Source organism: Lycorma delicatula, chromosome 9 (genome assembly GCF_047948215.1).
Source record: "Lycorma delicatula isolate Av1 chromosome 9, ASM4794821v1, whole genome shotgun sequence".
In the NCBI taxonomy this organism is placed as follows: domain Eukaryota; kingdom Metazoa; phylum Arthropoda; class Insecta; order Hemiptera; family Fulgoridae; genus Lycorma; species Lycorma delicatula.
This window is the reverse complement of record NC_134463.1, coordinates 3,417,226-3,432,232: the sequence shown is the minus strand read 5'-3', so window position 1 is coordinate 3,432,232 and position 15,007 is coordinate 3,417,226. Positions and strand designations below refer to the sequence as shown.

General features: G+C 32.6%; 1 protein-coding gene across 1 annotated transcript in view; it reads right to left on the bottom strand.

The window, feature by feature from the left end:
• IRSp53 (Insulin receptor substrate 53 kDa) overlaps positions 1–15,007 on the bottom strand; it is a 1,008,929-nt gene that overhangs the window by 339,080 nt on the left and 654,842 nt on the right. Inside the window, exon 4 of the mRNA XM_075375577.1 lies at positions 1,512–1,604. Coding sequence (XP_075231692.1) covers positions 1,512–1,604 — 93 coding nt within the window. The remainder of the gene's footprint in view (positions 1–1,511; positions 1,605–15,007) is intronic.

Sequence of the window (15,007 nt, the reverse complement as noted above, 5' to 3'; positions counted from 1 at the left end):
ATCAATTGAAAAATTATATTAAAAATAATCATTGTTTATAATAATTTTTTTAAAATATCCTAAAAATCAATAAAACAAAACCTGAAAGGGAATTTTATGCATTAAAAAAAATAATACGCTTGTTTAAGAAATAAAATAAACTAAAATAAACTGTTTTTATATTAGTAATAATAAGCTTAATTACAAAACGATCTTACAATTTAAAATCCCTATTTATTTTACCACAGCAGTAGAAATATATAGAGCAAAATACGGTAACAGAATTACATAATGAAATTCTATTGGTTATTCATTACAATTTCGTCACAAGAAATGATGACTGCACTACTGGGTCAAGAATACGAGTTTATATTTACACCAAATTCCCACCGTTTATAATTTTTATCCTCGTTCTTAAATTCTCTATTTCAAATACCATTACAGGATTATCCGACAATCTGATTATTAATTCAACACATCGTTAAATGGATACGAACAATCTGGTTAGGTTTGTATAGTAATACCTTACAGTGGAAAACATGATCGGAATGATGTTAACAAATGAGCGTCGGTACGCGCTGATCTCGCAATAAGTAGCAGGGGTGATTCAGCAGAAAGATCATGGAGCTAGGGGATGAGCGACAGCCCTCTGTGAAGCCGTCGTTCATCTGGGCTTGCTCGGATGGGCGGCGGTGAGGAAGCAGGGGGACTCCTACTCCCCCCCAAAAGCTGAAAATAACGAGTCCTTGCGGGAGTGCCCCCTCGAGTAGCCCCCGTTACAGGTCAGTTATCAACAAAGAACCGAGTCCCGGCTACGGGGTTGGGGCGGCTGGGAACGGCATACCCGGGCCTGGCGCTGCTTCTTCCCAGCGATTAGAGGCGATGGCACCTCTAAGGGCTGTGTTTAAGCTTAAATGCGAGTCCGGGAAAAAATACCTTTCAGTGGTTACAGAGGCTAAACAGAAAAAGAAAAAGGTATTTACACAGCTGCCAGTCTATATAAGTCCAACGAAGCTAGTAAAAATCATTAGAGGAAAATTCTTTACATTTATGTTTCTATATTTGAATATACCCCGGTCTTACTAGACCGGGGTAAAAGATATTGCTAAGCAAATCCATTTTTTCTAATCTATTTTATGAGGTATTTATTTATTTTTTAATTATATGAATAGCAATAAAGAATATAGTATAGTGACGTTAACGTTAGATTGGTACTACATTGTTCAAGACTAGACATTTACCGGTACATTAACACTTACACGCCAGACTGCGCAAAGATCCCTTGCCGGGTACTGTTGACATCATATCACTGAGCTGTTACTCTGTAATATAGTACACATAAATTAATTACACTGTAAGCGATACAAAAAATTCTTTGCAAGTTTTACCACAGAATTGACCGATATTCATATTAGTGATTTTATCCTTATTTTATTACTATTTACTACGCTACAACAAAGAACTTTGAGAAAAATTATATAAATGAAAATAAAACTTCTTAATGAGTTATAAACGATATTAAATAAACTTACCAATATCAGCAGATCCACCCCATGTGCCTTGTTGGCTCTGTCTAGCTAATTTGGTTATAGCCTCAACATATAATCTTGATGCAGCGGCCGCTCCTGAAAGATATAAAATCGAATTTTATTACAAGATTTAAAAAAAATTAAATAAATTTAGTAATTATGAAAAGTAAAATATTTAAAAATATAAATTTTATTTAACTTCTTTGTGATTGTACTTTGTTTCTATTTTATAAAATATCGAAAGGAAATTTGATTTTGTCAACTTTTTCCAGAATTTCCAGGGTCATTAATATAAATTATTAATCAGCGATTGAGTATTTCAGAGAGAAAGTATTAGTAAAAACAAGTCACACTGACTTTTTTGTCTCTGATTAATGTAATTATATAGCATTCATTCATATTACTTTCTCATTAATAAAATTTCATTCCGTCATGAAATCGGAAAATAGTTTGTTAATTTTCTGCTCTATTCTGCTCTATTTTTTATCTTTCGTTCTTCTGTTCTTTTATCGAACTATTTATTCTGGTACATCAATCCTTATATTCTTATATATACACATATATATATATATATATATATATATATATATATATATATATGAGATGTTAAGAAAATACTCCTTTACATTCCACAATATTAAAAATTACTCTACGATTTCTTTGTATTAATATAACAACAGTAAAAAATATCGATTATATATGTTTCAAATGAATAGTACAATACTATTGGAGTAATCTACTTACTTAGATTATTTTTATTAAAAGAGGTATAAAGTCAGAGCAGTACTATATATGTTTATTATATTTTTAAATGTTATTTTAATAATATAACACATTCTGATGAAGAATTATATTGCTTTCTTCAGAGTTGCCAGTTAAAGAACAATTACTAAAGTATTAAATATTAAGAGAAAAAATGAACGGTTTAATAAACTCCATTTCCTTTGGCACGATCGGTAATTGAAAAGGCAAAACTGAATCGTGGAAATAGATATACATAGAATTTTAGTTCGTGGTAATTCACGACCGCAGCTGGAAGATCGAGCGCAAGCGGCCTTCTCAACCGCGGATGGACATTAACAATTTAAAGATTTCTGTGCCCCGGTCGAAGTTTATGCTTCTCAAGGGTGCAGACAAATTATCGTACAGTTGAAACCCCCCACATTAAGTATAAAGGCTGCGTAATCAGCCGAGTGAGAGTTCATAAGTTTCTAGGTGTTTTATTTGATGAGAAGTTGCTGCTTACCAACCGCATTAGGCAAGTAGCGGCGGACGCCGTCTCAGTAATGCGTAAACTTAGGAGGATTGCTCGGAAGAACTACGGGTTGTCTGGCCGTCAAATGTGCATGGTCTCGGTACACCGTGCAAGAAACCTCGGTTTCTTTGAAAGCTTTATCTCTTACGCGGTGTCCGTTTGGGCGCATAGGTTTTATATGAATAGAGCACTTGTTCAAAATTTAAGGAGTGTCGAGCCCAGAGCCTTAATTGTATGCACTGGTGTTTTTAAAACAACCTCTTACGAGCTCCCCCAATCGATTTAGTGGTGGAAGTTCGGGCAGCCATATGGAGATTGCGAAGAGGCCGGGAGGCCGAGGTATTTGGCATGCGGTTTCGGGCCGGACCAGTACCGGAACGGAACGGTGATCACAATGCATTGGATCAAAATTTCGTTCAGTTGCCCATCTCCCGCCTGCGGAAGAGGCTGCAGAGTCTCGCGATGGAAGCACGGCAGCTAGAATGGGACACCACGACTAAGGGAAGATCGCTGTACAAGTTTATACGGGGTGTGGTGGGATACTACGCCTCGAGTTTTTTTAAGGGCATCGGGTGCCCAGGTGCTCACCAACCGTGTTCATTTGAACCGATATTTGTTTCGGTTCCGCCTGGCAGCTGATGAGATGTACGGCTGCGGGGAGGTCCAGTCAAATGAACACCTGATGTTTGACAGCCCTGCTCTTGGGGGGCCAGAAATCGGGCCACTCTGGATCTTAGAGGTCAGGGGGAAAATTGGCCGCTCACAAGCGGCGAGTCGATGTGGCGAGAGCTGAATTGTCGGACCGTGTGGAACTTCCTTGATGAGGTTGCTATGTTCAACCGACATGAGTAGTTTACTTAAGGGAAAGACTCCTAATACATTGCTGGGAAGTTAACCTTGAGATATATGACTGACTACCACTCAATTAGGGCTCCAAAAGCTTTAATATGATGCAAAGATACTTGCTGGCATTCAGCGACCTAGGCGTGGCAGCGAATTGCTGTCTTGACTAAGTAAATTTTCATTTATGGATGTCATATATTTGTAGTTTATGGTGTGCGCCTACCCACTTTAGTAAATATATGATAAGTGAGCGGTTGGGACACGTAAGCTGGTGGTAAATGGCACCGCGTTTAGTCCGCTCGCGCTGTTAGGTAAGCTCTAGGAGCTACTTAGGACACCGGTCGCTAAACTGTTTCGAGGCTCAGTAGCCGTTTGCGGCACAGACATTCGGTTTTATGCTTTAGGGCATCCGAATGGGATGGTGGCGGGAGAAATGCCAATCAAACTCGCACATACATAGAATGGCGCACGAAATGATCCAACATTTGTTTTGATAATAATTCAAAAATGATAAAAAAATAATAATAAAATTAACAAGAAAGCAGCAGGAAGATTTGGAATTTTTAGAAGCTCTCTGCAGCGAATTTTTAAAAATTAATTAGTATTTGTATTCGTACAAAAAAAACAGTGTTGCCTAAATTAACAGTTGATAACAAACATCAAAGAATGGCATTGAACCAAATGACTGTGAACCAAGACGTATTGTTGAATAATGTTTGGTTTTCAGATTAGGCACATTTTCATCTAGACGGGGACATTAATAAATAAAATATGCGTTTTTAGGTTTCCGAAAATCTACAAGCGTTTCACGGAAAGGTGCATCAGGATGCAAGAATTACGGTACAAGCCGCTACCTCAAGTCCGGCGTAATACCACTTTTTTAAACAGACATTGAACAGTGAAAATTAACTAAACATGCTGCGTAACAATTTTGATCATCAGCTTCTGAAAAAAGTTTCAATTAGAAAACGAGTGTTTCCTGTAGGAAGGAGCCAGACCGCACACAGCTAATGTTGTTTTAAACTTTCTGCATGAAACATTTAACGCAAATATCATTTCAAACCGATTTCCTAATCGTTTTGAGCGTGGAAAAAACCTGGTCCTCGAAAAATCCTGATTTGATTCCGTGTGTTTATTTTCTTTGAGGATTTCTGAAGGAAACAATTTTCCCTAAACATCCTCGTACAGTGATGGAACTGAGAGTGTTGATCATTGAGTCGTACAACGAGATAACCGAGGATATGTGTCGTGGAGTTATTTACAACATAGGAGTTCGCATTGAAGGAATTTCTAGACGTGATGGTGGTCATACTGAACGAATGATAAGCAGGGAATAATCTTCAGGCATATAGTAAACTCGTTGTATTTTACTTTTCTGTATTGCGATTTAAATAAACATATTTTAACAAAACCAAATGTTGGATCATTTCATGCGCCACTCTGTACATATACATGCCACACGTATATATATATATATATATATAAATATATATTCTTTTTTAATTACAATTTTAATAATAATAAAATAATTATATTTTTAATAACTGGTAACATTTTCTCTCTTAATATCCCATGTTTAAATGTATATAAGATTATTTATGATATTACAAATTAGAAAAAGAAAGAGTATTGTGATATTAAAATGTATTTGTCTCGTAATATATTTAATGGTATGAATAAATTTTAATTAAAGATAAACAAAAAAAAAGTCTAATAAAAATATTTCTTGCTTTATTAAAAGTCATATTAATATCACTAGATATGTGAGTTTGGTGTGTTTGTGGCATTTGTATTATATAATACACATAAAAACACAGTACATTACAAAACACAGAGAATGCAATTTAGATCGTTTAGAAAAGAGCACAAATGGTAAACTTTTTTTTTATATCTATATATGTGGCTGTGTGTAGATATTTACCAGTAATAATGGAATGAAGCCAGTGTTGTCTATGTGTGTGTGTTATAGTCTATATGAGCCGTTGGCCGGGTTTATGCAATTTTGATAATTGCTTGAATACGGTTGATAGCAATGTGTCCTATCAGTAACCACACAGCGTATATAAAAAAATTTACCTCGCTCCCAGTTTTCGCACCATGAAAAAGTAAAAAAACAAAATTAAAAAAAAAAAATACAGAAGAGCACCAGGAGTAGGAGGCGTATTTTAAACACCCTCAATGTTTATATAATCCACTTAAGTGATTGTTTTTTATAGTACCTATCCGAGCTTATTCAAACAAAAATCAGAATTTTAACGTAAATAAATATTATACAGAAGACTAATAGTTGTACAAAATAACACCACCCGTAAAAGGTTAAATAAACGAACAGTAAATTTAGCATATCGGAGGAGAAAAAAGCAATAAAATTGTGTACTAAATAAATGTTATATTTGACTGAATTTTAAATTAAATTGTATCGTAAACGTAAACTTTGCTTGTTGTTAATTTGATTCTTTCTTTCAGAAGGCAGAACTGAACATTAGATCTATATTGAAGGCTAAATTTAGGAAAATCTGTCTTGGCTGAACGACAGCAGTTGATTCGTATGCAGAAGCTTCCAGAGATTCCGAAACCAAAGGCTATTAACTCTTATTGGTTAAGAATGTAAGTTGAGAATGAAGTTGAAACGCGTGGTGTCTCGTAGTTGAAAGCACTAAAGTAATACTGTTCGAGTCTAGGATGAAATATATTCAAGCCGGATCATTTCCTATTTCATCCTCTCTTACTGAAGGCCAAACGTAAGTTGAGAATGAAGTTGGAAAGTGTGGTGTCCCATACTTGAAAGCGCTAGAGTAATACTGTTGAGTCTAGGATGAAATATATTCAAGCCGGATCATTTCCTATTTCATCCTCACTTACTGAAGGCCAAACGTAAGTTGAGAATGAAGTTGGAAAGTGTGGTGTCTCATACTTGAAAGCGCTAGAGTAATACTGTTGAGTCTAGGATGAAATATATTAAAGCCGGATCATTTCCTATTTCATTCTCACATACTGTGGCCTTTAACTCATCATTCCACAGAATACATCTGGACTACGATTTCATGTAGTACATCATTCCAGGATGAACCAAGTTCAACGGCTTGTTGCTCATCAGTAGAGAGAGTTGGCGCACGCATTTGGACAACTACAGCCAATTTATAACATCAAAGTAGAGTTGACCGTGCTTGAAATCTTTTGGAGCTAGTTAAGTTCTCAGAAAAAAATCCATTGCAAAGTTTTCTGAGAGAGTACGCATTCGAATAACTGCAATTTGGCGACTGAATGTCATTGATCGAACAGTAGAAGATTGCTTGTGATGTACCAGGTTGATTGGCTATACAGCCAAGTTTATTTCCACTGAGGCGTACGAGTGATTTTATTTACCGCTTAGTAGATTGTTGCAATTCGAGATAATTGGACGGGTTACTGTTACAGTGAATCCCGCGGGTAATTCATTTTTCTTTTTTTACACAGTCCAATCACGGAAATGGGAAAACCACTAAAGTGCACTTAATGTGGAAACCATTAAAGTCCATTATGAATGCACTTAAGTGTTCTTGTTTAGTCCCAGACTGACTATATCTGGCGCTGCTCCTTCCCTGTAATTAGAGGCGATGGCACCTCTCAGGGCCGTGTTTATACTTAAATGTGGGTCCGGCCCTGGAAGGCAGGGGGTAAAAGACTGACTATATCTGAAGGGTTCATAATTGAATCTTAATTTATATTATTATACAAAGACGAAGAGGGTTTTTGTTGATCGGGATAAACAAAAACTACTTGATTAATCGCAACCCTCCTTGGGGGTGAAGAAATAATGAATATTTTTAATATTTTAATCTTCAAGAGAGCTAGGGCCGCGGTCTGTGGCTTAAAACCTTTCATACTTTAATACAAATGTACCTTGAAAATTTGAATGCAATCGATTGTTTGTTGCTTCGAATATTTTGGAGATGAAATATATTTAAACAGCTTCTTAGTTACGCCAAGAAACATAGATAAAAATTTGGTTGCAATTGATAAAGTCGTTTTTTTATTTATCCTAACAAACGAAAAGCCCTCTTCGTTTTTATATAATAGTATACATTTTTTCACCCCCAATGAGAGTGAAATTGTAAATTAAAGATATTAGTAAGGAAATAAGGATTAATCCTTTTACTTTATTATTTTATATTTCTGTCTCCATGTCAAAGAAATAAGTTAAGAATTTTTCGTTTTCAAAGGTGTGAGTATTTTAGTTACCATAGCTACTTTTATTCTGTGTTTTGTAATTTATTTTCTTCTTCAGGTTTCTATAAAGCCTGAATATTTAATTGCTATTTACCAGTATTATATTAAAAATCATGAAAATAAACAACAGTGCGGTGTCCAGGGGGTGGAGCCCATTGGGTAGACTAGAATGGCAACCGACGTGAGGGCCTGGGGTAGCCTCGTGGCCTCAGAAAGCCCCGAGGAGTCCCTGAGTTGGCTCAGGGGTTTGATTGGGTCCTGACGGTCCAGGTTCTGGCTAGATGGGACGGCTAGTAATGTAATATAGTTAATTAAATTATCATATTTATACAAATTTAAAATAATATTTTTACGTAAATTGGGATACAATGTAATTACAAAAATATTGTAATTTTTTTTAAATTTCGGTAACATTATTTATATAGATAGTAAAATGAAGCTTCAATATATCAAGCTCTATCATGAGCGAGTCATTAAAGTGTACCATTTCCCGTGGAGATTATTGGTTTATTTATTGTATTTTATTTCTAAACTAAAATTATTTTTTCATACTTAAAATATATACCCAATATTCGTGAAACAAGTTTTTGTTAATATAATTTTTCTTAAAATTTTTTTTTTTCAAGTAGCAAAATGCAAAGAAAATCAATTTTTTAGACAACTGTCAAGAACTTACACATAAAAATAACATTATGGAAGCAAATTTGTAGTTCGTTACACCAGCTGATTGGCTTATTATTTCATGAAATGTATTAAAAGGTTATCATATAAGTAATTATAAAAACAAAAGTTATTTTTTTAGTTTTGTCAGTAAACAACTAACTGAATATGATTTCTAATAACTAATAAAAGATAATGCGAAGCGTTTTTAAATTCAATAAAAATTCTTTATTTATTTATGTTTATGTATTCATTCATTAAATCGCTAAAAAATAATTGAGTATAAAAGAAACAAATACTTAATCGTTAATCATGAACTTTTATTACTCTCTTAAATTTCGTAATAAAAATGTTGTAATGTATCCACAATTATTAACACACATTCTTACATTAAATCTAAGAATGTATATTTTAAAATTATATTATTCATATTTTAATGGTGTGTATTGTAATAGATTTTCTGTAAACATATATTTTCTTGAATAATACTGATCATTGAATGCCGTCAATTAAACTCCAGTTAATTACGTAAAACAATACAAATGTTAGTCAAATATAACAGAAATAATTATACCATAATAAAAAAATTGAAGTTACATACTAAGTTCTGAAGCATCACAGAATAGCAATAATAATACTTCCCAAAACAATCGGTTGTTTAATGAATTAAAAAATTAAACAAAATTTCTTTATTTGCTCACGATATAGAGGAATAAAAAATTTATAATCCTGAATAATAAGAATTATATAAACAATTTATATACATTAATTCCACGCCCATAGGAAAAATATAACAATCTTGAACGTCTGCCTATCTCGAAAACAATTTAAATATATTTAAATAGAAACTTAATGAAGTTTATTTATGAAATAATTACCTCATAAAAATAAAAATACCATTTAATTTACTAACTATGCTATAAGAGTCTGAAATACTTTTCTGCTAAATATTATCTCACATAAACAATTTTGGGTTAAGGCGATGGTTTCCTTAATGACGTTTGAATCTGTTCTCATAGTGTTGATTCAAATCTACTCCATCCTGAATAAAGAATGCCCCGATCTGCCGAAGAGTGTTTATAGGGTGGATAAGTATTTCCTGAAGGCTGTATTAAGATACCTCATTGTATATGACTGTGTCATTTCACAACAATTCCTTTATTCACCGATGGTATTTTTCATACAGTTCACTTCATTTCCTTATATCTTATCTATTTCCAAATTTGAAGATTTTTTCGAAAAATTTAGCTAGTCATTATATCCGAACTAAAGACGTGGTGATTGTTTGTATCTTTGGTACTTGTGTGATTTGTTATAAGCATAAAAATTACCAAACTGTGAATTTTGTTTTCTATCCGGTGGCTTTATAAAAAAAAATCCTAATTACGTTAAATATTATTTATCAATATTATATTAAATATTACTCAAAAGCCGCCGGGTTTTTGATTTTCCACGTAAGACATGGTCAATACTAAACAGAATACGAACTCAGCACGGTAGGTGCGCGTATTTGCTGTATAAATGGGGTAAAACAACGACGCCCCTTTGCGAGTGTGGTGAAAATCAAACTGTTAAATACATCACAGAAGTTTGCCCTAGGACAAATTATGTAGGGACTCCTGAAGATTTCCTGATGGTGACTCCGGAATCAGTAGCTTGTATTAATTTTTTAGATGTTAGTTTGTAATTTTTGACTGTTATTGGTGATGCGTCTTGGTGCCATACGCTAAAAAAATCGATTACAACTTGGCTTCTAAATCCTTCCCAAAAATGTTAGCAGCCAAAGAGTAAAATATATAAAACTATCTACACTCATAAATAAAATATAATAAATATAAATTAGTAACTCAGGTTGTGTGATAATAAAGAACTAGCGCTGAACCTGACTAAACTGCTATTTCCTTTTATCCTTTCAACATGGATAGATAATACTGATATAGCACCATCATCTACACTACACTCATAAATAAAATATAATAAATATAAATTAGTAACTCAGGTTGTGTGATAATAAAGAACTAGCGCTGAACCTGACTAAACTGCTATTTCCTTTTATCCTTTCAACATGGATAGATAATACTGATATAGCACCATCCACTCAACCACTTCCTCTCTATACGTTCCCTTCTAATTACATGATATCGACTGTTATTCTGTGTAATAATTCTTTGATGAACAGGCAACTGCGATATGACGACTGACTGCCGGTACTAAACAATGGAGTGAGTGGCAAAGAGGCCAGTACAGAGGACTACGCATGATTAAACAGATAGTCCAACAGATTTTGATGGGAGAAGAACGTAGGGAGAAACAGTTTCAACTTTCCCTCACTCTTTTACGTAAAGTTTTAATTTTTTGTAGAGGGATTTGCCGGTTGAAGCACAAATTTTAATGAATTAAATTATTGAACACTGAACTGTGAGTCTTTATCACTGTGTCAGCAGGGTTTGAATTGAATGATTCGAATCAGTTGAATGCATAATATTACAAAAATAATAGAATTAAATGTACGTTAAGTAAAATAATATCGAATAAATTTAAAAAGTTTCTGTTTAACAATAATGGGCTTCCCATGGGGACTGCGTGTGAGGCTAGAGTGGTGAGGAGTGCGAACATCTCGTGGGAGAATAGATCAATCATCACCATCAAGTTACAAACGGGGTGGCTCTGGGATGCTGTTTTGAGACAACCAATGAGGTGCTCTTATAATATGTCTGCAAACAATGGTCCGATTATCAAAATTCAAACGGGTTATTTGATCACGATTATTCGGAAATATATATATAAAGTTTGTCTATTTGTTATCGCATAACGCGAAGAACCAACCGACCGATTACTTTCAAATTTTCAGGATACATTTGTGTTATTCCTGGAAAGGTTTTAAGCCGTCGACCGAGGCCCTAGTTCTCTTGAAGGTTGATATATTAATAATATTAATTATTTCTTAGCCCCCTCCTCACCCCCAGGAGGGTGACGTTGTGAATTATCGATATTCATTAAGGAAAAAATAGATTAATACTTTTACTTCATTATTATATTTCTGCCACCTCGGAAAAGAAATAAATTATGATGATTTTTCGTCCTCAAAAGTGTGTGAGCTATGTTTACCGTTGTTACTATTATTCTAACTTTTATAATTTAGATTCTTTTTCAGGTTTTTATAAAGCCTGAATATTACAATTATTATTTTCACAACCGTGAGAATGCACGGGTCCAGGGGGTGTAGCCCTCTGGCCGACTAGTATAATTTTTATAAATTATTATAATTTCCCAAAATATATTAAAAGAAAAATAAAAAATTAAAGGAAGAAAATACGAATTTGTGCAAGAGAAAATGTTGACTTACTAATGAAATTCCTTTTTTTTACATTTTACTCTTAATGGAAATCTTAATACGTGTTATATTACGAGCTAATCCGACCTTTGAGTATTATTGCCAATTAAACAAAGTAGTTAAAACTATATATTTACCTTGTTACTTTGCAGTATAAGTAAATATAATTTTTCAATTATCCCATGTTAGGAAATATAATTTTGTAGAAATTATAAAATTTCCACAAGAACTCTATTTTTCGAATTTTGCGGTTAAAAATAAGAAATTTAATAAATATGTATATAGTAAAGCGCAGGATATTAAATGTATCTACAACCACATCTGTTGTAGATTTCAGAAAACAGAGATTTTGCAATAAGAATAGTGTGTTCTAGATTCCTAAAGGTGTAATGTTTGGATATGTGTCTCGATTGCCCACGAGGGAAATTTAGTGAAAGTAACACAAAGTTGGTAAGACTGAAGCTATTCTCTTCCCTTGAATTTTTCGTTGCACCAAACTAAAAGAAAAACAAACTAACACATATGGTTCATTGTATGAAAAAATAAAAGAATTTTCAACGTAACAACTACTATTTCTTTATTCTATCTATATATATAAAATACAATATTGAAAGGTTCTTATTCTCACACACACGCATACACAAAAACAATTCGACACATAGTTTTTCATTATTCCAGTAAAATACATTTTTTATGAAGGTAAATTATATTGGTAAAATATTTAAAGAAACCCGCATCGTATAATTTATCGCAACCTTGCTCAAGGTTGTTGAAAAGCTTTCATGTTTACTGATTTTATTGGTCCGTAAAACAAGACGACTAAACATTTTTCCAAATGTAAAAATATTAAGAATACTTTTTCATCAGTAATAGAATAAACATATTTATTAAATTTTATTAATGTGAAACAACAAAATACTTAATCATTCTGTTGAAATAAAATAAAATATGCTATAAAATATAATAATGTTTCTTCTAACTAGGTACGTAATAATAATAATAATTTATTTTTTTAATTATTTGTTTGTATTTTTTGTGCAATAGGACAGCTAACTATAGCCTTTGTGTATTACACAATAGTACATAAAAAAAATATCTATATACATTAAATAAAAATTAAAAATTTCAATATAAATTAAAAATACAAAATTTAATCATTAGTTCATAATAATTATTAGTCATCGGTTCATAATCATAGCTCATATAATTATTAGTTCATAAAAATAAGAGTAATACTGTTGTTTTAATTATGTTACACAATTATATTATTATATGTATTTGCATAAATACAAGATTACAGATAAACATGTACACATAATTCAGGAAACAAAAATAAATAATATAGTTTAATAACAATAATAACATTAGTTATAAATTCAAAAATTTACATCTTATCTCCTTCATCCAATTACATTTAATTAGAATTTCAGGTACTTATACAGCACTGTCAATATATTAATATATATATACATACACATATACATATATACATACATACATACATACATACATATATATACATACACACACACACATATATATGTGCAGGTAAAATAGATACAAAAGAAATTTACGTCATTGTCATACAATATAATTGATTTTAATTATTAAAATATGTATTTATTTATTAATAGATAATTGTTTTAATTTATATAACTTAACTATGGTCAAGCAGAAGAGCAGTTATATATATAATAATGTATATATATATATATATATAATAAATAATTATATAATAATAATAATAATTATAATAATAAACGTATTTCATCCTGTTTAAATCTATTGCTGGATGAAATAATCGATTAAAGTCTCAGCAAAACCATAAATTTTACAAGATTTATAAATATTCTAAAAATAAACTTATCCGTGTGTGAAAATACTTAGTTTCAATAAACGACACAACAAAAACTGATATAACTAGAAAAAATATATTTAACTAATTACTTTTTTATTTATAAAATTTTTGAAAAATTATTTAATAAATAAATATTTTCGAAATTAAAAAAATTAACTAATTAAAAAACTGATCATGTTAAACACATCTTCAGTTTGTGGAATGCCATGCGAAAGTCATAAGGTAATAACAAAGAAAAAATACTTTTTAAATAGATGAAACGAATAATGCACTTGCTTGGTTAGAACTATATATTTAGTCATCAACAAACTCATTCTTCCTTGACATCCACACATAATATCACTGTTTTCTTCCAGAATTTTTTTCATAATATAACAGCTGATAATAAAGAACTTTTGCCCGATATAATAAGTGAAAGAAAATAATTCGTGTATAACGTGCAAGATTCTTCATTAAAATACCGGGTGATTAAAAAAAAGACTTCACAAATTTAAAAGCATATAAAAACTTATTGACAAAACTTACAGATTCGGTTGAACCTTCTCATTTCACAGCAAAACATACCAAGTTTGTCATCCAATAATCACTTTGGTTCCATATGGCTTCCATTTGTAATGCGACGTACCTCCCTCCTGAAGTTAACTTCATTCAAAGCTGTAGCCAGCAAGTCGGGCGTTACCTCTGCAGCTGCAGCGTTAAATCGAAGTCTTGGCTCAACAAGATCAAAGGTAAAGGTGATACATAAACCCGATCTTAAATGAAACCCTACAAGAAGAAATCTAGCGGGGTCAAATCTGGGGAGCGAGGTGGCCACGCAACTGGACCTTCACCACCGATCCACCGACTTGAAAATCGAGTATCCAGAAAATCCCGGACTTCTAGGCGGTACTGAGGTGGTGACCCGTCTTGCTGATAATAATGGCATCCATATTGATCATCATCGTCTAACTAAGGAATTTTGAAGTATGTCGAGATAAACGATACCATTTATGGTTGTCTTCTGGAAGAAGAACAGGCCGTTCTTTATGGAAGAAGAACCTGCTTCAAAGAAGGTTTGATGCCAAGAGTAAATTGTATTTCTACTAGGAGTCTCCGTACCGTTCTTCATACGAAAATTTTGTTGAACTGGAGTTACTGACTGCAAACCCTAAAACTAAAATACACAGCAAGGAAGCAGGTTCCGGACCAGTAAACGTATCTATTTTTAACAAACTGGTGACAGCACTGGTGGCAAAATTCGGTACTAATGAACTACGTAAGTCAAAACTTGATGTGTTTTGCTATGAAATGAGACCTCAACCAAATCTTTAAGTCAATTTTTATATGTTTTTAAAGTTGTG